The sequence below is a fragment of the Hemitrygon akajei genome, chromosome 1, assembly GCF_048418815.1.
Source record: "Hemitrygon akajei chromosome 1, sHemAka1.3, whole genome shotgun sequence".
Classification (NCBI taxonomy): Eukaryota; Metazoa; Chordata; class Chondrichthyes; order Myliobatiformes; family Dasyatidae; genus Hemitrygon; species Hemitrygon akajei.
Window position 1 is genome coordinate 37768727 of NC_133124.1, and position 12447 is coordinate 37781173.

Sequence of the window (12447 nt, forward strand, 5' to 3'; positions counted from 1 at the left end):
TGAAGATTTTTAATTCAACCTTCTCAACAAAAGTAAAATACTGCACGGATGGAAATCTGAGAAACAAGTATTGGAAATAGTCATGTGACATTCATGGAAAATGAAGCAAGGATAATGTTGCACATCAATTAAGTGTTCAAAGCTAATCATCTAATTAAAATCATCACTTAATTTTCCTTTCTGTACTTTGCTGTTTGACCTACTAATTTTTTTTACATTTGCTAGGGATCCTCTTAACCATGCCTTTCAAAATTTACATACTTTTATTCAGTTTAGTTGAAATGGATCAGAGGCAAATTAAGTAGCTGTCATAAATAAATTGCAGGGTTTGAGATGTGTGACTAAGCCAAACCTGTTACTTTGATGATGGACCACAACCTGGCTAAGTATCAGACATAGTGAAAATGAAGATACATTGTCATTCCATTTAACACCTACAGTTACAAAATACATAGCATAAACTTTACACATTAGCTTAAAAGTAGAATCTGCATTTGGCATGCCACCAAAATCGGGTGGGGGGGGGGGGGAGAAGTGGAATAACTGATTAGGTTCACTATAAGCAAAGTGCTAAACAGCAGAGGGTGATAGTCAAGGGTTATTTCTGGAGGCCTGTGTCTAGTGGTGTGCTGGGATGTTGGTAATCTATATAAGTAATCTGGATGTAAATATACAAGATAATTAGGAAGTTTGCACATGATGCTAAAACAGCTGGTATTGGAATTGTAGAAGATTATGAAAAATTACCAGGAGTTCCTGGGTGTCTTAACATTTCTGAGGATCCATTCTGGGCCCAACATATCAATGCAGTTACAAAGAAGGCACAACAGCAGCTATATTTCATTAGGAGTTTGAGGAGATTTGGTATGTCATCAAAGACACAAATTTCTACAGGTGTACTGTGGAGAGCATTCTAATTGGCTGTATCACTGCATGGTATGGGGTGGGGGGGGGTTGTTGCTGTGTGCTGGACATGCACAGGATTGAAATATCTGCAGAAAGTTGTAAACTCAGTCAGTTCCATCATGGGCACTAGCCTCCCCAGCATACAGGACACCTTCAAGGAGGGATGTCTGAAAATGTGACATCCATTATAAAGTACCCATATCACCCAGTACATGCCCTCTTATTGCTACCATCAGGGAGGAGGAGGTAGAGGAGTCTGAAGGCACACACTCAGCGATTCAAGAACAGCTTCTATCCTCCCACCATCAGATTTCTGAATGGACATTGAACCCATACACTCCCTCACTATTTTTTTTAATTTCTTTTTGCACTAATTTAACTTTATTGATAAATAGACTTGTTGTAAATTTAGTGTTTATTAATTATATATTGCAGTGTACTGCTAGCACATCACATCAACTTTCATGACGTATGCCAGTGATATTAATCCTAATGCTGATTCTGGTCAGGTAGCTACGTGGACTAGGGATTGGAAAATTGCTTTCAATGCAGTTGTTGCATTTTAGGAGATCAAACCAGGGTAGGACTAATACAGTAGGGTCTTGGGAAGTGTCCTGGAACAGTGGGATCTAGGAGTATAAATGCATAAAGTGTAACAGGTAGATAGGGTTGTGAAGGAGGTGTTTGGCATGCTGGCTTTCATTGGTTTGGGCACTGAATATAGGAGTGGGGAAGTTGTGGTGCAGTTATACAAGATATTGGTGAAGTCTGATGTGTAGAACTGTATGCAGTTTGGTCACTGTGGGAGAGGAAGGCAGATTTTTAAACTAGAAAGAATGCAGAACATTTTATCAGGATATTGCCTGGATCTGTAGTGTGGGCTAGTCTGAGTTACAAGGTGAGGTTTTGTAGATTAGGTTTTCTGTAATTTTTGTTTACTGGTTTTGCCAGAGCTCCTTGAAGGTACCCTTGATTTGATCTTGATTTGATGTCAAAGGCAGACAATCTCATCATAGCTACTTTGTACATCTTCGGATTTAGGATCATAATCAGAATCACGTTTGTTATCACTGATATGTGCCATGAAATTTAACTTAGCAGCAGCATTTCAAAGCAATACATAATATAGAAGAAAAAAGAGTAATAAATAAATCAATTACTATATACGTATATTGAATAGATTAAAAATTGTGCAAAAAACAAATAATATATACTTTAAAAAAAAAGGTGAAGTAGTGTTTAAGAGTTCAATGTCCATTTAGGAATCGGATGGCAGAGGGGAAGAAGTTGTTCCTGAATCGCTGTGTGTGCCTTCAGGCTTCTATACCTCCTACCTGATGGTAACAGTGAGAAAAGGGCACGCCCTGGGTGCTGGAGTTCCTTAATAATGGATGCTGCATTTCTGAGACACCGCTCCTTGAAGATGTCCTGTGTACTTCGTAGGCTAGTACCCAAGATGGAGCCGACTAACTTTACAACCCTCTGCAGCTTCTTCCGGTCCTGTGCTGTAACCCCCCCTGCCATACCAGACAGTGATAGTGATGTAGCCTGTCGGATTGCTCTCCATGGTACACCTATAGAAGTTTTTGGAGTATATTTGTTGACATACCAAATTTCTTCCAACTCCTAATGAAGTATAGTCGCTGTCTTGCCTTCTTTATAACTGCATCGATATGTTGGTTCCATATTAGGTCCTCAGAAATCTTGACACCCAAGAACTTGAAAGTGCTCATTCTCTCCACTTCTGATCCCTCTATGAGGATTGGTATGTGTTCCTTTATCTTGCCCTTCCTGAAGTCCACAATCAGCTGTTTTGTTCTACTGATGTCGAGTGCCAGGTTGTTGCTGCAACACCAATCCACTAGTTGGCATATCTCACTCCTGTACGCCCTGTTGTCACCATCTGAGATTCTACCAGCGATGGCTGTATCATCAGCAAATTTGTAGATGGTATTTGAGCTATGCCTAGCCACACAGTCATGGGTATAGAGAGAGTAGAGCAGTGGGCTAAGCACACACCCCTGAGGTACATTAGTGTGGATCATCAGCGAGGAGGAGATGTTACCACCAATCTGCACAGACTGTGGTCTTCCAGTTAGGAAGTCAAGGATCCAATTGCAGAGGGTGGTGCAGAGGCCCAGGTTCTGTAACTTCTCGATCAGGATTGTGGGAATGATGGTACAGGTGTCCCCTGCTTTACGAATGTTCGCTTTACGTCACTTCACTTTTACAAAAGACCTCCATTAGTAACCTGTCTTCGCATTACAAAGAGGATTTTCGCTTTTATGAAAATTTTCCCCATATAAATTAATGGTTCTTCGCTTTATGCCATCTTGGCTTAAGAAAGGTTTCATAGGAATGCTCTACCTTTGTAAAGGGGGAGACACCTGTATTAAATGCTGAGCTATAGTTGACAAGCAGCATCCTGACGTAGGTGTTTGTGTTGTCCAGGTAGCCTAAAGCTGTGTGAAGAGCCATTGAGATTGTGAATGCCGTTGACCTATTGTGACAATAGGCAAATTGCTGTGGTTTTAAGTCCTTGCTGAGGCAGGAGTTCAGTTTAGTCATGAGCAACCTCTCAAAGCATTTCGTCACTGTAGATGTGTGTGCTACCAGGCGATAGTCATTAAGGCAGCTCACGTTATTCTTTTTTAGCACTGGTATAATTGTTGGCTTTTCGAAGCAGGTGGGAACTTCCACCCGTAGCAGTGAGAGGTTGAAAATGTCCTTGAATCCTCCCACCAGTTGGTTGGCACAGGTTTTCAGAGACCTTACCAGGTACTCCATCGGGACCTTCTGCCTTGCGAGGGTTCACTCTCTTTAAAGACAGTCTAACATCGGCCTCTGAGACAGAGACCACCAGGTCATTAGGTGCAGCAGGGATCTTCACAGCTGTAATTGTGTTCTCCCTTTCAAAGTGGCATAGAGGCATTGAGTTCATCTGGTAGTGAAGCATCGCTGCCATTCATGCTAATGGGTTTCGCTTTGTAGTAAGTATTGTCTTGCAAACCCTACCAGAGTTGTCATACATCCGATGTCGCCTCCAACCTCATTCGAAATTGTCTCTTCGCCCTTGAAATAGCCCTCTGCAAGTCATACCTGGTTTCTGGTACAGACCTAGAGTCATTTCTGGGGTGCCTAGGGGCGACTCGTGTAGCAGCAGAGCTCTCAGTGGATACAATTGAATATTCTCGTTTCAGCCTGATACAGCTTAAAAAGCACAACTGCTTCCAAGGTCAGTAGAGTCCAATAGGATGTCTTAATGTGTTTAAATGAACTATTGCTGCTTAAAACTGATGGGAACAATGCTGATTGTGGACAGACTCCTTGCCAGATCCCACGTAGGAAACATGGTTGCAGGTGAGGGACACAAGTGTGCTTGAGGAAACAAGGTTTTAGGCTCCCAATACCGACTATCTTGCTGGCAATTGTGCAGTCTCTGGTGAAGAAAATCGATGATCTCAGAGCTAGGGTGCAGAATCAGAGGGACATTTGGACCGTGTGTATCCTTCGTTTCATGGAATCCTGGTTAACCCCTTCTGTACCAGATGCAGTGATTCAGATCGACGTGTTTACTATACGCTATCAGGATAGATCTATAGAGTCTCTCAAAAACAGATGTTGAGGAGTATGCCTCATAATCATCTCTCCTTGGTGCTGAAATATATCAGTGCTGTCTAAATTCTGCTCACCAGAACTGGAATATCTAGCAGTAAAGTGCCGTCTTTTTTACCTACCACGGGATTTCTGGGGTCATTTTGATAGCAGTATACATTCCACCTCAGGCCAATGTCAGTCAGGCTTATGATGATATGAGCAATGGGATCAACGTGCGTGAAGCAGTGCACCCTATCACCTTCACCATTGTTTTGGGGGATTTTAACCAGGCTAGTCTGAAAAAATTACTAAGCTATTACCACCAACAGATCTCTTGTAATACCAGAGAAAACAACAAGTTTTCTTAGGAAATTGAAGTTGAGCGGTGACCCATTGGTAGCTGTTATATTTACTTAGTCTAAAACCTTGTGAATTATCAATGATTTTGCCTATAAAGATGAAATTACATAGCAAGTTCACTGTCTCCTTATATAGAAAAGTACAGCACAGAAACAGGCCCTTCGGCTCATCTAGTATGTGCCAAACCGTTTAAATTGCCTACTCCCATCAACCTGCAGCTGGACCATAGCCTTCCATACCCCTACCATCCATGTTCCTATCTAAATTTCTCTTAAACATTGAAAATGAGGTTGCATGCATCGCTTGTGCTAGCAGCTCATTCACACTATCATGACCCTCTGAGTGAAGAAGTTTCCCCTCATGTTCCCATTAAACTTTTCACCCTTAACCCATGACCTCTGGTTATGGTCCCACCAGATCTCTGTGAAGAAAGACTGCTTGCATTTACCCAACCAATACCTCTGATAATTTGTATACCTCTATCAAATCTCCTCTCAGTCTTCTATTTTCAATGGAATAAAGTCCCAACCTGTTCAATTTTTCCTTATAACTCGGGTCTTCCAGACTCGGCAACATCCTTGTGAATTTTCTCTGTATTCTTCCAGCCTTATTTTCACCTTTCCCATAGGAAGGTGACCAAAACTGCATGCAATACTACAAATTAGGCCTCACCAAAGTCTTGTACAACTTCAACATGGCATCCTATGTTATAGTTAATGAATCGTCTTTGGAAAATCAAGGGCAGTTACATTCTTGAATATGCCATTTAGAGTCTTTTAATTCACAATGGATTATAAAAACGGATCTATTAGGCTTAATTATTTTGTATGGATTGTGTTCTAAACAAAACATTGTTTACAATTGCGAAATTTAATCAGTTTTAGACACTAACTTGTAAGTGGTTTCTACAGAAGATTGTGTTTTGTTCATCTTTTAACACAGACTACGCCTGTTTCATTCACTGTTCATCATTCTGAATAGACAAAATTTCCACATGGTAGATGCATGTAGAATAAGAGTTGTATCTTTCCATCATTCTTGCCAACTGTGTATGCTAATGATTTATAGCCATCTCCAAACAAACACCCACCTAATGAACTTTGGATCACATTCTCACTGTACGAACAACTCTGTAGCCTCCACCCATGAATTGTCCAACTCTCTGTCCTGTTTTATCCAGTATTTCCTAGTGGTGTATGGAGAAACCTCAAAGTGGGCACTTACTGTAATGATAAAGAATTAAGCTGTTCTTTAAAAATGAATTTCAGATTTTAAAGACTTTCTGAGGATTATTAATTTTGTACTTTCAGTGTATGCTGGAAAAGGATGGAAGTTGGAATTTTGACATCTTTCTTTTTGACAGATTGACAAATGGTGAGTTAAGTGATTTTGCTGTTCATGAAAATTATGCCAGTCTTCAAATCTGACAAATCAGAATTTATTGATATATTTAGTTTAAAGATGAATTAATTCTTGGTGGCTAGATCTTGAAATATATAATATTTCCACTATAGAGTTTTTTTCCCTAAAGATCAGACCAGAAAGGGGTTAAAGAAGTTGTTTGTGACTATGTATGTGCACCTATAACTAGTTAGGCCAAGGATCCACAGCTAATTTGTCATTTCATTTTAAGCATAGAAGGATCAATTAAAGGATTTATGTCTTGATTCAAAGCCTACTAAAACAAGCATGCATATTAAGCATATTCCATAACATATTCCCCAAAATTCTGTTACAAGTACAGAATTCAGAAAATTGAAGAAAAATCTGTCCCAGCCTCTCCACCTCTTCTCTTCAGTCATGTGCACAGATCAATACATAAGTAGCTAAATTAATAGCTGTGATCTCAGATTCAGCTTTCCCCAAGGTAACAGCATAGATTGTCCAGAACAAAACCAGCAGACTTGAATTTGTAATACATCTTCCATGAGCAAATGTGCAGGTCACTTTTCATTACAGAGCATGTCCTAGGGGTATAATTCTATTGAAAGGTGAATTGTAGCACCCAGAAGCTATCATGCAAATTTCTATTCTGACCATGGATGTGCATGGCAAAACTATTTCCTCTGGGCAATTTCCTTTAACTGCATTTTTCAATTGCATTATCTGCAGTCAAAGTTGACCTGAATTTTATTGTTTCTGTAGAACGATGGTTCCTAACCTTTTATTCAAATTTTTGCGATGTCATTTTGTCTAGTTAAAGATGTTATGATGGTGGTCAATAATCATTTACTGTAAATAATATAGTAATTATGAAATGGTGAGATGAAACTGAAGGTTATTTGCATTGGATTAAATCTATTTATTTTAGCTTTAATGGATTAAGATCTTTGAAATTACAACATGGCATTCTGCAACTTTCAAGGTTCATGGGAAAAAATGTTTCTTGAATGCACAGATTGCATATTGTACCTATATGTTTATGGCATTTTATTTAGCTTTTATCATTTTGGGTGGGAAATCTGGGCTATGATGTCATAAACAATTGAATAACAACTATTGTTGAAAGCTAATTACAATGTACTTGGAATAGAGAGAGAGGGCCTGTGATATGTCAAATTACTGGGTAAACGAGTAGCCTTTGGGATACTGCAAGTCTGTCTTTATTGATGCTTTGCTTCACACTTGAGTGCTTGGTGAGGGCGCTGATGTTTTTTTGCTGATGGGGGCTCATTGCCTTGCTGCTGCTTGTGCGTGGGAGAAGGGAGCAGGTGGGGGGCTTTGGGTTCTAACATTTAATTGTTATTCATTCTTTTCATCCTGAAAAAGAATTTCAGGATATATGTTGTATACATTTCTGACATTAAATGTACATATTGAAACCTATTGAATGTTATTGTTCTATGCAGTGAAATTAACTATATATAGCAATGGACAGCAATTCTGTGGTGGAGCTTGCTGTTGACTCCAATATTCCTTGACTTATTCTCTTTTCCACAAGTACTCAACACTAACATGTTTTTCTTTAAATCTTTGGTAGTCTGAACTTTTCAAAGTAGTAATTTGCTGCAGTGATGAGACTTCTATTGGATAACTGACATTGGCTCTACATACAAAATAAAACGTGATGTGCAAGGGGAACTATTGGATTCCTTGTTTGCTCAGTGTTCTGTCTTTGGTACTGTATGTTGCTGTTTAATTGGTGTTTAAAGTTCAGTCATATGCACTTTGGTCTTGCATTTTAGGGGAGAAAGGTAAATTTATACAAAACGTTTGTGATGATTGAATTGAAAACAAACAAAACTAATATCTGAACGGAAACAAGAAAATTTGCAAATGCTGGAAATCCAAGCAGTCTACAGAAAATGCTGGAGGAACTCAACGGACCAGGCAGCATCTATGGAAAGGAGTACAGTTGATGTTTCAGGCCGAGACCCTTCGGCAGGACTGGAAAAAAAAGCTGAGAAGTAGATTTAAAAGGTGGGGGGGGGGGGTCAAGGAAAGAAAAACAAGGTAATAGGTGAAATCTGAAGGGGGAGAGATGAAATAAAGAGCTGGGAAGTAGATTGGTGAAAGAGATGCAGGGTTGGGGAAGGGGAAGTCTGATAGAAGAGGACAGAAGGCCATGGTAGAAAGAAAAAGGGGAGGAGACACAGGGAGATGATGGCAGGCAAGGAGATGAGGTGAGAGAGGGAAAAGGGGATGGGGACTGGTGAAGGAGAGGTGGGAGTTTGAGAAGTTTGAGAAATCGATGTTCATGCCATTAGGTTGGAGGCTACCCAGACTGAATATAAGATGTTGTTCCTCCAACCTGAGTGTGGTGTCATCATGACAATGGAGGAGGACATGGATAGACATATGGGAATGGGAAGTGGAATTAAAATGGGTGACCACTGGGAGATGCCACTTTTTCTGGCAGATGGAGCGTAAGTGCTCAGTGAAGCAGTCTCCCAATCTATGTCAGGTCTCACTGAATACACTGGGAGCACTTGTCTAAGTATATGACCCCAACAGACTTACAGGTGAAGTGTTGCCTCACCTGGAAGGACTGTTTAGGGCCCTGAATGGTAGTGAAGGAGGTGGAGTAGGGGCAGATGTAGCACTTTTTCCAATTGCAAGGATAAGTGCCAGGAGAGAGATCAGTGTAATCAGTGTAAAGGGACGAATGGGCAAGGGAGTCGCATAGAGAGAGATCCCTGTGGAAAGCAGAAAGTTGCGGGGGGGGGGGCGGGAAGATGTGCTTGGCGGTGGGATCCCGTTGGAGATGGTGGAAGTTGCGTAGAATTGTATGCTGGAAGTGGAGGCTGGTGGGGTGGTAGATGAGGACAAGAGGAACCCTATCCCTGGTAGGGTGAGGGCAGACATGTGAGAAATGGAAGAGATGTAATTGAGGGCAGCGTTGATGGTGGAGGAAGTGAAGCCTCTTTCTTTGAATGAGGACATCTCCTTTGTTCTGGAACGAAAAGCCTCATCCTGAGAGCAGATGTGGCAGAGACGGAGAAATTGGGAGAAGGGGATGGTGTTTTTACACATAATGGGGTGGGAGGAGGTATAGTCCAGGTACAGTGGCATGCAAAAGTTTGGGCACCCCGGTCAAAATTTCTGTTACTGTGAAGAGCTAAGCGAGTAAAAGATGACCTGATTTCCAAAAGACTTAAAGTTAAAGATGACACATTTCTTTAATATTTTAAGCAAGATTACTTTTTAATTTCCATCTTTTACAGTTTCAAAATAACAAAAAAGGAAAAGGGCCCAAAGCCAAAGTTTGGGCATCCTGAATGGTCAGTACTTAGTAATACCCCCTTTGGCAAATATCACAGCTTGTAAATGCTTTCTGTAGCCAGCTAAGAGTCTTTCAATTCTTGTTTGGGGGATTTTTGCCCATTCTTCCTTGCAAAAGGCTTCTAGTTCTGTGAGATTCTTGGGCCGTCTTGCATACACTGCTCTTTTGAGGTCTATCCACAGATTTTCGATGATGTTTAGGTAGGGGGGACTGTGAGGGCCATGGCAAAACCTTCAGCTGGCGCCTCTTGAGGTAGTCCATTGTGGATTTTAGGATCATTATCCTGTTGTAGAAGTTATCCTCTTTTCATCTTCAGCTTTTTTACAGATGGTGTGATGTTTCCTTCCAGAATTTGCTGGTATTTAATTGAATTCATTCTTCCCTCTACCAGTGAAATGTTCCCCATGCCACTGGCTACAGCACAAGCCCAAAGAATGATCGATCCACCCTGGTGCTTAACAGTTGGAGATGGGTTCTTTTCAAGAAATTCTGCACCCTTTTTTCTGCAAACATACGTCTGCTCATTGCAGCCATAAAGTTCTATTTTAACTTCATCAGTCCACAGGACTTGTTTCCAAAATGCATCAGGCTTGTTTAGATATTCCTTTGCAAACTTCTGGCGCTGAATTTTGTGGTTGGGATACAGGAAAAGTTTTTTCTAATGACTCTTCCATGAAGGTCATATTTGTGCAGGTGTCGTTGCACAGTAGAACCACTCCAGAGTCTGCTCAATCTTCCTGAAGGTCTTTTGCAGTCAAATGGGGGTATTGATTTGACTTTCTAGCAATCCTACGAGCAGTTCTCTCGGAAAGTTTTCTTGGTCTTCCAGACCTCAACTTGACCTCCACCGTTCCTATTAACTGCCATTTCTTAATTACATTACAAACTGAGGAAACGGCTACCTGAAAACGCCTTGCTATCTTGTTTTATCCTTCTCATGTTTTGTGTGAATCATTTATTTTAATTTTCAGAGCGCTAGGCAGCTGCTTAGAGGAGCCTATGGCTTTGGAATTTGCATCACCTGGCTTTTCTTAACGATGACTGTGAACAAGCCATAGCCCTAACAAGCTAATTAAGGTCTGAGACCTTGGTAAAAAAGTTATCTGAGAGCTCAAATCTCTTGGGGTACCCAAACTTTTGCATGGTGCTCCTTTCCTTTTTTTCCCACTCTAAAATTGTACAAAACAAAAAAATTACGCTAATCTTGCTTAAAATGTTGAAAAGAATGTTTCATCTTTAACTTTATGACTTTTGGAGATCAGTTCATCTTCCACTCACTTAACTATTCACAGCAACAGAAATTTTGACCAGGGGTGCCCAAACTTTTGCATGCCACTATAGCTGTGAGTCCATGGGTCTGTAATAGATATCAGTAGATAAGCTGTCTCCAGAGACTGAGACAGAGAGATTGATAAAGGGTGGGGGGGGGGGGGGGGGAATGTCGAAAATGGACCAGGTAAATTTGAGGGTAAGGTGGAAGTTGGAAGCAAAATGGATGAAGTCAACAAGTTCAGCATGGTTGTAGGAAGCAGCGTCGATGCATTTGTCGATGTAGCGTAGGAGAAGTGCTGGAAATATATGAATAGAATGTTCAAGTTGCATTTCTTTGTTTTTCAACTGCATTTTCTAAAGGCCTGATCTCCTAGAAAATGGATTTTGCAGAGTATTCAGGATTTAGAACTAAGTTACACTGATTTTAGCCATAGCTATGTACTAAAATAAATAGTTCCATTTTTCTATTCTTGCCTGACTTTTTTTTCTTCTACACAAGTTATTATCTAAATATTAATTTTAATATAAACATTTTGGAATAGAACTTTTTTGAAATCTATATGGTGTTTTCCTGCAAACACACAAGATGGCAGACCTTGCCTTTTGTAGTTTGGTTTGCAATGCAGGCCTGCCTGCCTGTCTCACTAAGAAATTTTGCTTCAATATAGTTAGCTGTGGACTGGTTAATATCATTCAGATTTTAAGTTATTTTGATTTTACAATAGGGACAGCTGATTTTTTAAACTTAAATGTATTTTAATTGGCCTAGATTTTGCTTTATTGTCTTTATAATAGTTTTAATGCAGCATTGTAGATGATCTTAACACTTATTGCAAAAGTCTCTGAAAGATCAAGATTTTCCATTGCAAAGTTCACAATGGTATTCTTGGTTTTCCTTGTGTAATGTAGTGCCTGTAGTACATTAGTGGCACATTTATCAATCTTCTGCAAGTTGCAGCAGCTGCCACTTGGTCTCACAGCTGCCATATCAGCAGGTAGTCACCAATGAAAGGATTATGTCAGTACGTTTAGCGTTCTCACAACTACAGGGGAGTGATGCCAGAAAATAAATGGATACAGTGAAAAGGTGGTAGTACCATGCTTTGTGGGGAGAGGGGTAGGGGTTTAGAGATTTGGACTAGTTTGTTGAAGAACATTTGCCTGCAGGAGAGGCTGTACTTGTGGCTAGGTGCCATGCTTAGCCAGGCCTAGTCAGGCCTCTTGGTTGGAGGAGTAACACCAAAGGACTGCAATCTATGTAGGCTTGCATTTTTGTAGGGAAGCCCTATCTAACCAGGTGTGAACCGCTATTTCAGGTTGTAGCAGGTCACAGTCTCAGTAAGAGTAAAGAATGTGGTTTGAGTGTAGCTCTTTTAATAGCACAACTGCAGGAAAAGCAAGATTAGAAAGATGTGATTGTTCTGTGAATAAATGTTTTAAAAGCTAATGAGGTTATATCATGTGGAAGATGAATTTTGCAAATTGAACTGGGGAGTCTAGAATGGAAGCAAAATGCTAGGGCAAGCAAAGATCTCATAGAAAAGTCTGGAGTTGTTCTATGTTCTAAAAGTCAGGAGTAGAATTTCCTG

At 40.4% G+C, this 12447-nt stretch overlaps 1 protein-coding gene across 3 annotated transcripts in view; it reads left to right on the plus strand.

Moving 5' to 3' along the window:
* Window positions 1-12447, plus strand: part of pde7a (phosphodiesterase 7A) — a 134925-nt gene that overhangs the window by 71216 nt on the left and 51262 nt on the right. For all 3 annotated transcript variants that reach the window (XM_073041515.1, XM_073041496.1, XM_073041506.1), the window contains one exon: window positions 6174-6237. In XM_073041515.1, the coding sequence (XP_072897616.1) occupies window positions 6174-6237 (64 nt within the window). The remainder of the gene's footprint in view (window positions 1-6173; window positions 6238-12447) is intronic.